At 43.8% G+C, this 15,241-nt stretch overlaps 1 protein-coding gene across 1 annotated transcript in view; it reads right to left on the bottom strand.

Moving 5' to 3' along the window:
- LOC122180820 (maltase-glucoamylase, intestinal-like) overlaps positions 1 to 15,241 on the bottom strand; it is a gene marked incomplete at its 5' end in the record, with an annotated part of 47,651 nt that overhangs the window by 29,608 nt on the left and 2,802 nt on the right. Inside the window, 5 exons of the mRNA XM_042872736.1 lie at positions 798 to 929; positions 1,481 to 1,606; positions 8,608 to 8,720; positions 9,523 to 9,619; positions 10,286 to 10,454. Coding sequence (XP_042728670.1) covers positions 798 to 929; positions 1,481 to 1,606; positions 8,608 to 8,720; positions 9,523 to 9,619; positions 10,286 to 10,454 — 637 coding nt within the window. The remainder of the gene's footprint in view (positions 1 to 797; positions 930 to 1,480; positions 1,607 to 8,607; positions 8,721 to 9,522; positions 9,620 to 10,285; positions 10,455 to 15,241) is intronic.

Genomic DNA, 15,241 nt, shown 5'->3' with positions numbered 1-15,241 from the left:
CTGTGGAGAAAAGTAATGTCAGTGCAAGGACATGTATGGGGACTGCTGGGGGGAGATGGCAATCTTGCAGGAAAATTTGACAAGAGAAAATGGAAATATCTGATTTTTGCTTCTGCTCAAATGAATTCTTTTGTGTTTTCCTCCCTGGGGACGACCAAAGGCCATCTGGACATAATCCTGGGCAACCAGCTCTAGGTGTCCTTGTTTGAGCTGGGCCTTGCACTGGATGACCTCCATAGGTTCCTTCCACCCTCAACCACTTTGTGATTCTGTACATCAATATTGGTTAAAGGTTTAGCATACGTTTCCCACAATTTTTTGTGCAAACAAATTTCTCTTACATTAATTCAGATGAAAAAAAAAAACCATAAGACAACATGATTTATAGTTACTAGCTCCCCAGATTGATTGTGAGTAGATCTTTTCCACTATTCAGCTATTTCTGTCTGCATGTTAAACTCATTTGCTCATTATCAGAAAAAGAACTGCATTACAGCAATGCTATCTCAACTCAGACCTGAAAAGAAGCAATTTTTTTTCTTAGATGAGTGGAAAAAATGAAAGAAAATTGATGTTATGGTAAAGAGATAATACTGGCACACGCAGGTATCTGATAAATGCAGCACATTTAAATGTGACGTCTGCTGAAAGTGTTGTTCAGCTCTTCTCAATAAATGACAAAAATAGAAGATGTTCCACAACAGCATGCATGCGTTAGCACCTGGATACTGCTATGAGCACTATGATGCAAATAGTTCTTATAAATGGAAAAATAATTAGCGACATTTTCAATTTACCAGAATAATGACACTGTGCATTCCTGCTGTCTTCAGCTCTTTGATGTACTCTGGCAGACCCGCATAATTCGTTTTGTCATATGTGAAGTCCAGGCGACGATCCATGTAGTCGATATCGAAATGCTGGACATCCTAAGCATTTTAAAAGCAAACATTGATGTATTTTAAACAGAAAATCAGAATGGGTGCAACCGTGTTCCTAGGGAGGAATTAACCTATGAAATGAGACCTAAGAGATTGATCATAATAACCGTAAAATTCAGTCCCTGTAAGTTTATGTGGCATCAGTGGGCAGAATGGATGCATGGAAGTCCTAGCTTAGCAACTACTTGGCAGTGATATGCATCAGCTCTGCCACAGTTTGTGCTTAAAATGCCAGCACCTTGTACTGCCACACACCAATAAATTGCTGTCACAGCGTTAAAGCACACCCAAGTCCAACCTGCCTGCAATGCAGCACTTAAATCTCATGTTTAAAGCCACTTCTAAACATTCTTTTGAGCTTTATAAAGCTATGTAAAGATATTGCACAGAATTGACTTGTGAAACCACTGCATAAGATTATGAGCATCCTTTTGTTCTACAGTTCTCTTCATGGGATAATCACATTTCCTCTAATATAATTTTATTCATCTCATTTCAGATTTCAAAATGAGCACATACGGAGAAAAATTCATGCTTACAAAGGGGATGTCGTAGTGATGCATGCGTTTGGCAGTTTCCTTTACGACATCGAGGCTGGCATAACCCCACCGGGACAGATGAAATCCCAGAGACCAGTAGGCAGGCATGTGTGGGCGTCCAATGGCCTAGAGCAGGAATGAGGAATACAGAAGTTCAAATGGTGAGGTGAAGATCTTAGGGAGACAAATCATCCCGAAAGGCCAGGAGAGGCTCTCAGCTCATTTAAGCCACAAGGGTCAGAATACAAGTATCACGCGCACTTGAAATACCCCTTACTTTCTCAGACAACTCACTGCACCACATACTTCATTGTAAAACGTACAATATGCTTTGCTTTAACACGGGCTTTAAAACAGTTTCTCCTGGTGGACCTAACCCTTTGGTCAACAAAAGGCAAATCTCCAGCATTGCACGCATGTCAGCTTTGCTGATTTCTCTTGCCACATCCAGCTGAACTAATTCATCTGATGTTTATTTGAGCTGTCTGAAGTTTTAATCATATTTGCACACCTCCCAGATGAAATCCAGTTGCTCATGACTGACTGTTGATATTGCTGGCCCACAGCAATGTGTTGCCAGGTGTCACCAAACCCCCTCAAGGTCAGAGTTACAATTTGCTCTATCAAAATTCTCAACTGAAACACAGTTGCGAGTTAAGCATTACTTTATAAATATTTGATTTCAACCTGCTCCCTGTAATTCAGCTGCAAATTGCATGAGGAAACTTGTTTGCAAGCAGGGGAGTGTGAGATGTCCTGGTCTGCTTGCCAGGGAAGCTGCTGGGGCAGCAAAAAACAACTGTAGGTCGCTTTGAGAAAGATGGTGAAACCCTCCCTTGTCTCATTGCTGTACATTGCTGTTTTCTGGGGTAGATATTTCAAAATCCACATTCCCATTTTAAACAGTTAGATCCCATGAAATTAGGTTTTGTTCAGTAATTCTAAGACCCTTGCAGGCAACACATGAAAGTCTACTAGCTAGTAAGAACCCATGATTGTTAATCAGTCACAGCTATTGACTCCGTTTGGCTACGTAACCATTCCTCCCTTGTTTCCTTATAAATCTCCATACCTAATTATGCTAGGAAGTGGAAACAATTAAACTTGAATATTGACAGCTAAAATTCATCAACTTTAATTAGATAAAAGAATACACTCCTGGCACTTCCTATCAGTTGCATGGCTAAGCCCTCCAGATATTTCAGTGCATAGAGGTATTTCTTCCTTCATGAATTTGAACAGAATCTGACCAGGGACAGTAATGCTGGACTTAAAATTGCTCCAGAAGATGTCACAGACTGTAGAGGTGATGGGAATTGCAAACTGCAGCGGACAGAAAAACAGATGGAGGAAAAGCAGAGGATGTTTTAATGCCTCTGAGCACTTCACAGAGGAACTTGCAGGGTCACTTGCTTGTCCACAAACAGATGATGGTTCGTGTACAGGCAGGTCAACTTCACACATTCATGATGACAGCATGACAGATTTGTCTGCACAGTACATTTTCACTGATTGGGATTTCTCACCTATGGCAAGCTGTAGGAGGCCAGAACATCTGGGGGTTAATGGTTTGAATCCTTCCAGCAAGGATGGGCTGGCTGAGCACTGCACCCCTCATGTACTTGTTCCTCATCCCATTCCACCAGATTTAACCCTTTTCAGCCTCCTTACCTCCTATGTGAAGGTGGAGATGAAGCCAAGAGAAGAAGTAAGCACGACTACCAGCAGCTTGGTACTGCACCATTGCCATGAGAGGCCCTGGACAGAGGAATATGGCCTCAAATCACATATAGGGGACACCCGAGGGCAGAGACCTCCACCACAGTGCAATCTCTCCAGTTGCACCTGATCCTGCAGGCCATCCCTCCAGCTCTGCTAGGGTTTCCTGTGGAGAGCTGGGCAGGAGCAATGGCTCGGGATTATCCCCTGGGCACCTGCAGCATAGTGCTGTGGTGTCCAGCACAGCACCTTCAGGGCAAGTTTGCTCCTCTATCACAACTGCACTCACCATATCACCAACAAATTCATCCAAGGAGGCAGCAGAGCTTGTTTTAGCCCAGATACGCTGCAAGATGGTCTCTGTGAACCCCACCATTTGTGCTCCAAAAGCAGCTGCACAGTCTGCCTGTGTTTTCTCTGCAGTAAACAGAGGATGACCTCTCCAATAAAGGTTAAAAAAACAGAACAAAACAAAAGAACTCCCTGATGAAACAAAACCATTTGTGTACAGGCTTCTTCCCTTGGATAAAAAGAAGATGGAGAAACAGCTGATAAATATTAATCCTGCTGCTGGATGCAGAGCCCGGTGCCCTGGCAAGATGCCTGCATGGCACAGAGACCAGCACCAAGGTCATCCTCTGAGCTGGCTGCTAGGGAGAAAGCCTACAATGCCCCAGGTCTTTTCTGGACACGGGACACTGCTGGTATGCATGCTGATGAACTTGAGACATCACCCATGCCAAATTCCATAGATGAACGGGGATTAATTTCCACCCTGTGTGCTGCACTGAGTGCCTGGTGGATGGCAGCGAGGCCAAGGTGAGGCTGGGGCCATCAAGGCACCAGGCAGGGCCTTCCCCTGGGACACTGCCTTGTCCCCAGCACTGGGGAATGCTGTGGGTTGGCTGCGCTCTGTGCCATGGCTCTGCAGACCTCAGAGCTGCCCTGAGGCAAGGCAATATTTTGTGACAGCATCCCTTGAGGAACTCAGGATTACAGTTGAACAAATGGAAGAAAATCCACCTTGCAAGCAAGATATTAACTTTTAAAGCAATTAGTTCCCCAGGTTGGCCAGGCTGGAGCAGCTATGGTAAGCGTAATTGAAATGAACAGAACATTTGAAGAGGAAGGATGAAAACAGGGCAGCTGGGAAAACAAATGTTCTTTCTTCTAATTATGCTGCGGACTCTCTCTAATGGATCCCCCTGAAGCTTCCTGATAAAGTAAGTGGCATATGGTACCTACGTGCAGATGGATTGGCAGGGGCAGAGATGCGATTCTGCAAACCTGAAAGTTGTGTTGGATTTGATACATATTTAGGATCTAGTTAATTCATATAGATTGCATTCTGCATACAAATGAACATAAAATGCAGTGCACAGAAAATCTGATAGGCAAAACTGACTTGCGAAGAATCAGAAAAGGTAAATGAGGTATATAGCAGGGGAACTGAAGGAGGAAAACATGAGAAATGCAGAAACAGCAAACATATGGAGGATCCAGACTGAGAAAAGAGAAAAAAAAAAAAGAAAGATACAGTAGTGCAGAAGTAGAAAAATAGATCTTATTTTCAATACCACCATTCCTCCTGCACTTGGTTCATAAATAACTAAGCGTTGTTTAATAGGTTCACTGTCAGTTTACCCAGGTTTGCATAACTTAGCCTTATGTAATTTCTGAACTTTTCTCAGATGCACCTGAGAGCAGATACATCTGGGAGGTCTCCTGAATGTACTTCTCAGTGAGAACAAAGCTCAGCGAGCAGCTGAAAGCTGTGCCCAGGAAGCAGGTGAACAGCATTCCCTCTCCCTGTGTTGGGCTGTTGGACAGATGACATTATCACCATGGGCATCTCAAGTGGATGATGATGTGAACTAAATTATAAATGTCAAACAATAAAAGGCAGGTCCCTGTGCTACTGCTCAAGTAGGAGGCTGGGCTGGATTGCTCCTGAGGTTCTTTCCCCCGGAACTGTCCCACAGGTCTGAGAGGAGGAAGTAAAGCAGCACTTTGCTCTTAAAACAGAGTTGGGAGTCATGCACTATACTCTGTTAGGAACTCATGTTTTACTGCTGTGCACTTTTACTCCATCCTGAGCTGACACTGGTGCATTTGACACCCATGATCCAATATGGCCTTTGGTTGCAAAGTCCCAGCTGGGCTTATCTCTTCAGCTCATCACTGCTTCTTCCCATCCTCCCACAGATTTGGGGCATTTGCCATAATAAGTGACATTATTACAACTGTTCTGCACACCGAACCTCTTCTGCACTAGGAGAAAAGTGTGATTACCATCAAATAGATATATTTAACTGTGGCAGGACCAGCTCTGATTTGCTGGGAGCAGTGCCCCTCATGGCCAGGCTCAAGGATGGGAGGGACCAGAAGCACTGGTATGGAGGTTTCTTCTTCCCATTACACCATGCTCAACACACACCTGATAGTCACCATCACTGCTGCAGAGCTCAGTGATGCTGGCAGGCTATGTTCTGGAGCCCAGTTCATGAACTCTCTTGATCTGTTCCTCACAAGACACAGCAGGGCTCCTGCTTTCCACTCGCTGATTTCCCACTGCCTCCATCACCCTTGAAGCCAGCTTAAAGCAGATTAGCATGGCCTTCACTGCCATCCTTCTTTGCCCCAGGGACAGATGGGGGGGCTGCTGAGAGCTGCCTTACAGTCATCAGCCACACTCCTCCCTTCCAACCCTCTCCTTCCCTGGTCAAGTCCTCTTATTGTGAGAGAAAACATAATTGAAAAACAGTCTTTTCTGTCTCTTCCACCTTCCCACATATCTTGTACATAAAAGCCAAATCATTACCCTAGAGACTAATATGCTAATTGCAACATTTGTGATCTGGGAATTTCAGAATGTTTACTGAAGAAGTTATTATTTCACTGTGAAATTGCTACCATGCATTCTTCAGGATTCCCCAGACAGGCGAACACAAGCTCAGAGAATACAGAGCAGGGGATTTTTTGTACTGGTGCGTGACATGTCTAGTTAGGAAATACCCTCCAGCTCCCTTCTCCTTATTTTCTCTGCTCCAGCTGCATTTCCAGAGAGGCAGGGGTGGAAAGTGAGCTGCCAGCACTCCCCAGCTGGGGAGGGAGTAGTCTCTCATTTTATTTTCAGTTGTTGGCCATCTGCTAAGCCACAGAAACACTGCCTTCAAACACCAGCAAAAGAAAAGAAACGGGGATGGTTCTCACCTCTATGCAGTGATGCCCCTGAAATAGGGACTTTCAGCACAGAGATTACAACTCTGTCCGTGTGGATGGGTCTCTTGGCTTTTAATGCTCGATCACCAATGTGGAAGTACAAAAACCAGCTTTCTGGTTGATCTATGGCATTGGAACTGCAGGGTGGAAAGATGTGCAGAGCGGTTGGGAGCTGCAGACTTCTGAGAAAAGGAGCCAGGTTAGGGTAGGCATAGGGTACAGAGGCTTTAAACAGCCAGCAAGGGCAAAATGCTGCTTTCTTTACGTAAAGAGCTTGGTTCCAAGACAGTGTTTCTGTGAAGGGCCCAGTTAATGCACCACTTGTATTTGGTGACCAGGAGGAGCATGTCACCCGCCATGTTTAGCAAGGTAGCTCCCACTGCTTACACACTCCTGAACCAGCAATTTCCCCATATATTCTCAGTTCTTTGGAAAATACTGAGCAACTGAAAAACAAATAGTTATGCTGTACTCTGTGAGACAGGAGTAAATAAGGTTTTTCCACATCCCTGCTCTCAAATACCAATACATGAGTTTTCATTAGTGAAACACAGACTAATTTGTCCAGAATCAATGGGCAGTTCTCCTGGCAAGCACAGGTTTGATGCCTTTGAAGTTCATTCTACACCTCGGTAGGCAAGCAGAGATAAAGCTCCCAAACATTCCCATCTGTGCTCAGCATCCTTTTAATTCTTCCTTCTCCCAGTTCTGTGGCAGAGCAGGAGAGATACAAGCCACCCTTTTGCACTGAAGCCTCTTCAAGCAGGGTTTGAAACTTCGGCCACTTTCACCCAAGAGCTCTAAAATATGAGGTGCCCACACGTTTTGTAAAAATCAGTGTCAGATCAGGGGAGAGTGACTCAAATCATCCCCAGTATCCCTCATCCTGCCCTCTAGCAGTCAGACTGCTGCTAGACAGCTCCCTGTCACTGTCACTGTCACCAAGAAGCCTTTGGAAGCTCCAGAATACCCAGAGTGAAGAAGTTGAACCAGATCGAAACAACCATGAGGGCCTTTTCTATGCATGCAAATGAAGGAGAAAAAAAAAGGAAAAAAAAAAAAAAAGATGAATGATTTAGACTAAGAGGAAAAAACAGCTGCTTTAATCACATTAATAGAGCAGACTAAGCTCTTCATTGTTGTTTCCTCCTCTCATAAGCTCTCTGATTCATGCAAATCAAGAAGACAACGAAGGGGAAAGGGTTGGAAAATCTGTCCACCTCCCTCAGCTGAATACCAAGTGAAAAACAAGGAGAAAACAATACTATCAGCCACAAGTTTGGACGGTTAGTAGAACACATAGATAGTGTTCGTATGTTGTGAGAGTGGGCCACACAATCAGAATCCAATGATTTACATAACTATCTTTCCCTTATGGAAAAATCCCAAAGTGTAGCAGTAGGAAAGTACCTCTGCTGTAGTAATGCAGCGTAGCCCAGATGCTGATAAGAAGGCTTTTGTTTACAATATCCATTGGATTTTGATCAGTTCCTAGCAATGCTCTGCCTATCAGCATTTCTATATTACTTTTCAATGTACCGATCTGTTAGAATCATGGAGCAGAAGTATGTATAATTATAAAATTATACCAATGAAAGGAAGGCTTGAGGAGTACCTGAAGTGGACCACAGCATCAATTGCCTGGCTTTGAGGCAAATCTAGATTAATATTTGGCCAACTTATTCTTACCAACTTCTGACAGAGCACCTTCTCAGCCTCCTTGGATGGTCAGTTCAAGTGTTCAGTTCCTATTATAGAAAAAAATGATTTCTCTGCCTCCAAATGTTCATCTTCTGCAGACTAAGGCAGCACTGTATTCCCATTGGAAACAAGGAGAAAGCAATCACCATTCTCATCACAAGAAGCCTGCTACTATTCCCCTGCTTCAAGTTTTGTGCCTAGTAGCTGAGTAAAGCTGCGCAGGAAGGGGCTTCAGCAAAAATTCATTTCAAAGTGTCCTGTGTTATTTTCTTTTTGATAACAGTCTGTGCTCTCCTTAGTCTTCTTCTAATACTAATGTATTCATAGGACTTTTGTTTCTGCTGTTTGTCCTTCCTCACCACATCAGCTGCCACTATGTATGAGCGGTGGGACCAAGCTTTGGCAGAGTTGCCTGCTGCTAACCCAGTACCGATGGAGCTTGTTCCAAGGCACTGCCCCACGTGCCCTAAGCGCTTCCTACTAACCTCTGTGTATTGCTGAATGACATTTTCTGGAGTTGGACCAAGGAAGAGATAGAAGTCAAGGATCCCTCCAATAGTGCGGAAAGTTAAGGATGGGTTCGGACTCAGAGAGACTTCTGAAAAGGAAAAACAGGTACTCAGGACTAACTTACTTTGCACAGTGAGTATGTGTGCTGGTCTCCTCCAAGCATTAATATGTTCCCCAGGTAGAGGTGCATGGGGGTCATTCCCTGATGCTTTGCCATATGATCTGATGGGCACACAGGACCTGTTCATAGGCTAGCAATTGTCCAGACTTTCTGCAGTCTGCATCTTCTGACTGGCATCTTGCAGCAATAAATCACAGAAACCCACACAGATAGGTTTGCCCAGAATCATTTGTTTCAGTTTCATTTATATCGCAAGAAACGACAAGCTTGTGCTTAATGTTCCACTGTGCTATTTTAATCTTCCTATTGGAAGTCATTGCCTGCCAGGGGAAGCTGCTTTTATAGACTGAATGAAGATTCCCCTTTTCTGAAATTATACTATTGGATTAACACAGTAAGGTGACCATGGCAACGCGCAAAACTACTCACTGCAGACAAAATATAGGACTAACCTAAATTGATTTGATTCAGTTATTCCAGTCCCAGAGGAAATTTATTCCACCTTCTCCTTTCCCTGTATATGCATCTATTTTTTTAAAAATTAATCATATATTTTCCCTGAAAATGCCTTACCTCGTTTAACAGTCATTCTGATGGAATCTCTTTGAAAACTTTGTAGCAATTACTGGAATCTCAGTTATGCAGCAGCCAGTTGTATTGTATCACATTAAAAACGCAATCTCCAAAACAGCTGGGGTTTTTTTTTGCATTTACTAATTCACTGCCTGTCTATATGCAATCAGTATAAGGAATCTGTACATCTTCCTACCTTGCGCATTGGAGTTCAGAAGGAGAACACCGTGGGCATTGGAGTCATCCTCTACACACATATAGAAGGGGTGAACGCCGTAGAGGTTGGCGAGTGGCTGAAACAAAAGTAACACATTAGGTATAGTTAATTTTTGCCATTTTTTCATGGTTTTGGTCATCTAGGTATGTATTCAAAGACAAGGAAATCAATTCATTCATAGAGATTTGTTTCAAAAGGTTGGAGATTTTTTTTGTGTAAAATGGCATGAAGTCAAATTGATAGAACAAGAGCTGTTTTTCTGCCTCAACACAGTTCTTCTTATTAGCCTCTGTTAATACAACCTTCCGCATTCTGCTAAATCCTCTGAAAAGACAAGGGTAAAACACGCTCTTCTAGTGAAATTATTCATCATCCATTGACCTCAGTTTTGCCAAACTTTCAATAAATTCTGCTGCAGCCTAACTTGTTTGGGTGAACGGGGATCGATCAGGGAGCAAGATTAAATGCTTTCCTGACCCAAGGTTTTGATACATAAAACATTCTTTTTCTGATAAGTACTGCAGCATGAGAAAGACTCGAATGGGAAACATCAAATTCTCCTCAAAACGACTTATGATTTTGCCATTTAATTAAAACTTATGACATCTGCAATACACATGGCATTCAGTCTTTGCCATCAGCTCCCATCAGCAGTGTTATCATGCACTCCCTGGGCAGAGCTCTGCCTCAGCGCTGCCTTGTGATACAAGCCCAGGACAAAGCGTCGCCCAAAGTGAATTACCGTGGGTGCCTGGTCCCTGCTGAACATGCTGTAGGTAGCAAAGTCCATGCTATGTTTGAAGGACACGTGCTCCTGCTCACCAAACCCATACACCGATGTGGATGGCACAGCTGTGGTAATCTGAAGATACTGGTTGGAGAAAAACAGATCAACCAGGGGACTGTCCCACCTGGGACAAATGGAGGGAAATGTGGTTAGTTTGCTCATCCTTGGTATGCACCATTTTAAGCACACATCCAGTTATTTACAATATTTCTGTACTTTGGAGAATAATAATATGAAAAACGTTGAACTCTATGTATGCTTCTAACGTACTTAACACACATCAAATTCATCTTGCAGTGACTGCAGACATCTTGTCTACTTGTACAACAAAATGCTTCTGTATAATTTCGAAAAGAACAACTGAAATAAGAGAAGACACTATCTATAATCCTATTACCAAAATAAGTCATTTCTTGCGCTATTTCTATGACAACCAATGGGGCAGGCTAAAAATTGTTATTACACAGTGGGCTTCAGAATGCGTAGTGAGAACAACAGGCACTTGGTCGTTATCTGCTTTAATTTTCTAACGCTTTGCAGGATGAGGACCAGATGCTTTTGTTACCTCAACTTTGCAGAGTGCAGAGTGCAGCAGAGTGACAGCGTCCTTCAGACTCTGCTCGGTGAGATATTTATGTTGTGATGGCTCTTCCCTTGCTTCTCTTGCCAGCCAGTGCCTTTATTTCTATTGACTCGTCTGGGGACACGGGCTCACATTTTAATTAGGTGTTACATTCTGTTTGCTATCTCCAGTGCTATAATGAGCAGAAATCTAGATGGGGGAGAGCATAGTCAAGCTGTGGAGAAGTGTTTCATTAATGGTGCTGTGTATGCCATGAGTACTGCATTTAGATAGCACCCTCTCGAGCCTTGTTTAACCATGAATGTGTTACAGCTAATTAAAATAAATGAGCCAAAGCGACAGAGCGTAGAAGTGGTGTAACTCTCCTTTTAATGATCTTTTGTCAATGATTTTGACAAAATTAAATGTTTGATCAAATTAATCAGTAAATCGGCATAGCAGAGGACACACCACAATATGTGAAGGCCACGCTGCCCTGCCTGCAACCCACCAACCAGCTTGGGGATCCTCTGCCTCTGCTTGCCGAAGGTAGGCATGATTCATTGCTGCAATCCCAGGTGAGCCCTAAGTCACACACCTGTGCCGAAGGGTGTGTGCCTTCCGTAAAACATCTATATGGCCTTTTTGACAAGGAAGAAAAATAACGATTTGCATTTAATTTTTGTCTTAGTTGCTCAACAGCAACAGCTCTCCCTCCCTTCCAGTACCTCCTCTATCCATGAACAGTGCTGAATAGAGCTGTTTTCTCATAGCAAGGCTAATGCACCCAAAATATTCCTGAGAACCAGGCCCAGCTCCTGGAAAACAGGTCTTTCTGTGAGAGGCTGTTGTGCTCCAGCACTGTGTGGCTGCACTCTGGAGGAGTGCACCACATAGCAAAGGATACCAGAGCAGAAATGCTTTTGGGAAGAGCTCTAATATCTGTCCTGACTCACTGAGCACTCTCAGTGATGTCTGTTCAGAGGACATGAGGCTTTGGATGTCTCTGGCACCTGCATTGTGGCACTGACATTTCCCATGCTAAGCACAGTGCTACCATAGCATTAAGAAGTGCTCCTTCCCCTTGGCCAGCCTCTCCTGGGCAAGAAGGTACCAGGTGCTGCAAACCGCAGCCCTGTGAACAACAAGTCTGCAATGGCATGGAGAGACCCTAATGCATGTCATGCATTCCCCCATGGCACTGCCATAAGCTCAGTGTCTGCATGGGATCCCAGAACTGGGTCCCATCCTGCAGCCCCATTTCAGCCATGGTCCTCCACCAACATGATTCTCCTATCAATCTCTGTCCAACACAGTGCCACACACTAAATACAGCATTAATAACCATAAAAAAAAAAAAACAAAAAAAAAAAAAAAAAAAAAACCCACAGGTTATGGCTCTCTCATTTTTTCTAGACACCATTATGTCTTCTCCATTTAAAAGAGAGTGTGGTCAGATTTTTCTCTGGCGCTGCTTCTGCCTCCCATCCCCAGCCTCTGCCCTACATGCATTGTGGTTGGCTATTCAATTATTTTCTTGTAATGTTTGCTGGTATTCTGTTGGCAAAGACCAATCATTTATATGAAAAAACAATGTCTGACATTCCTCAAGCACTTGGAGCTACTAAAAGAAAATGTTAGGTTTCTCCCACCTCCCCTCCTTGCATCTTAAAAACAGACAGAAAGAAGGAAACGGGGGGGAACTTGAAATGACACCGTGTGTGCAAGAATCTCCAGCAGCCTTGCAAACAGTAGCAGTGCTGTGATGGACAACAGCACTATGCTCGAGGAGGTTGGGCAGGGCACAGGTAGAACATCCAACCCGGCCTGTACTGGAGCTGGAAACCAATGTTTTCACAACACTGGAGGGAGATGACCACAAGGCAATGGTTTCAGAAGTGGAATCATCAGGTGTTCAGTGATACTGAGGTTCTTTGCCTGACTAAAGGGCTTGGCTGAGTCACATTTCTCAAAGCTGGACAGCTGCTGGTACAAGCTGGGACGCCCTACAAAACCTGCAGATCCACAAGACTTGGAATAAATACACAATACTTCACTAGGAAATGCACAAAGGAATACTCAAAATTGTCTTAATCTGGGCCTGATTTTTTCCTTCTTTTTGCCTTGAACCCAAGGGGAAACGATCTCACTGCTTTAAGCTGTGAACACCCCTCTCCTGGTCTCACTCGGTGAGAACATCCTCTCTAACATCTGCTTTCCTTGGCCTCCAGACCCTTTGGAAGTCACAGCTACGTGAAAAGCTATAAATACGTATGTGGAAACAAAGGTGGAAAATGCAGATGTCTATCAGAAAAGTGGGTCCAAGCCTCTCAGCTGAGCTTAAGCATACTATTGCTATAAAGCCAGGAAAGCATCTTTGTGGCTGAGGATCACAGGCCCTGCGTCCAGGAGGTGCCCAGATGCACCCAGCCCGCTTCTCCCAACTCACACTGCTGGGCAGCATCAGTGCAGAGTCCAGGCTTCCCCAGTTTTCCACTGCACTCAGATTTCCAAAGATGCTTCCACTGTCTCACAACAGCTACACTGCTTCTTAACTACACACCCTGGGAAGACCCACTGGCCTGCAGAAGGTATGCCAAGAATATATATTTTTTATGTTTGTCTTACTTTTAAGATGATTTAATGAATAGGAGGAGAAAGTCAGTGCCAGCAACAAATCTTCCACAAATGCGACAGTTTAAAAAACAAGTTGCAGGGTATATTTACTGTTACTGACATAGCTCTGCTCTTCTTCTTCTACTGAATTCATCGTCATGGTATCAGGGCATCTTCTGTAAGTGGCTGGATATATAATGCTTCATTTTTGTTTCAAAAAACACTTGAATAAGTGATATGCCTGCAATATTTCTCGCCTACATAGCATAAATCTTAATGATTAGAAGAGTAAAATAATGGCTCTTGCAAAGCAGGATCAAATCCAAGTTACCCATGACACATACAATTTGCTCCCGTTGCTTTCAGCAAAACTGCAGCTTAAGACAATAACATTATAAATCATTCTAATAGCCTTGCCTATGTAAAAACATCTTCACGGTAAGTGGCATCCATGCTTACTACCACAATCAATAAAAAAAAGCAGCTGAACTCTGCAGCAGCCTTTTTGGAAACGAAGGAAAATCTTGATTAGATTTTTGTTATTTGTGCCATGTCTTCCCGAGTGCAAACAAAATATTCCTAACTCTTAATAGAGAGAAGGAGCTTTCACGTGGCTTGGGAAAAATGCTCTGCCCTCCATTATTCATATGACATCATGAAGAAAAATTCACTTGAAGAACAGATATTAAAGTGCAGAATCAAATCAATATTCCATCCTCCAGCAGCCTGCTCTCAGCAATGGCCCGTGCTGGGTATCACAGAGGCATAGGAGACAGCCCTGCAATAATCTGCTTACAGAGGAAGTTTCTGGCTGTTTTCATAGAATTAGCTTATGTTGTGAGACACAGAGACAGAAACATTTTTTTTGTACTGATGATTTTTCTATTACGCATCAATGCGCATCCTGCTAACTCTCCCGTGTCAGCACAGCCCTGGGGCAACGAGGCCCACAGAGGAATCACACACTGCAAAATTAGAATGTCTTTGTTATTTTTCGCTGCTTTAAAGCAAACAGTTTCTGGCCTTTTACTCTCTGTTCTTAAAGAAATCAGAGCTTTCTTTAAGCCTTCATACTCATGCTTCATACCACCACCAACAGCAATTGCTGTTGTTTGTGGCAGGAGCAGAAAAGAGCAGAGAGTTCAGCCTGGGAAGGAGTGCCGCTAACAATGCAGAGGCTCCTGTCGGTTCCCTCACCTGTTTTATTACAGCCCAGCATTTTCACTCCTGTTTTCACTTGAAAAGGGCCCTGACCAATGACAGCCCAGTTTCCCAGCAGAGCTGCAAGATCAGCTAGGATAGCATGAGCAACAGCTTATTCAACTAAAGCTGACTGCTAACTTTTGGCCAGTTTGGGCCACTCCACCAAGATAGGTGTTTTCCCCGGTAACAGAAGCAAGTTTGGGAACTTCACCTTCCCACAAATTTGAGAGCTTCATCTTCAGGGCAGAAGATCTGGCCCCAGTCCCTGTGCCTCGTGGTTCAGATCTAGGACTTGTAGCCCTCCATTTTATTGCAGCTTTGGGTCGCATCCCCAGCAAGATGGAGAACACCTGCCACCTGCATAGGAATAGGTCTCACCCAACCTGGCAGACAGAGGTGGCTCTTCTCCCTCCCACAGCTTCTGATTGCTCTTGGCACAGGGAGGACATGCCCTCACCACTAATGGCACAGCAGGAATGCAGGAGAGGGTAAAAACAGTGGGGCAGAGAAATGAAAGCAGTAAATGAGAA

The sequence above is a fragment of the Lagopus leucura genome, unplaced genomic scaffold, assembly GCF_019238085.1.
Source record: "Lagopus leucura isolate 7727_CA_CO unplaced genomic scaffold, USGS_WTPT01 Super-Scaffold_100008, whole genome shotgun sequence".
Taxonomy (NCBI): domain Eukaryota; kingdom Metazoa; phylum Chordata; class Aves; order Galliformes; family Phasianidae; genus Lagopus; species Lagopus leucura.
Note: the sequence above shows the minus strand (reverse complement) of the source record. Positions and strands in the feature narration are given on the sequence as shown.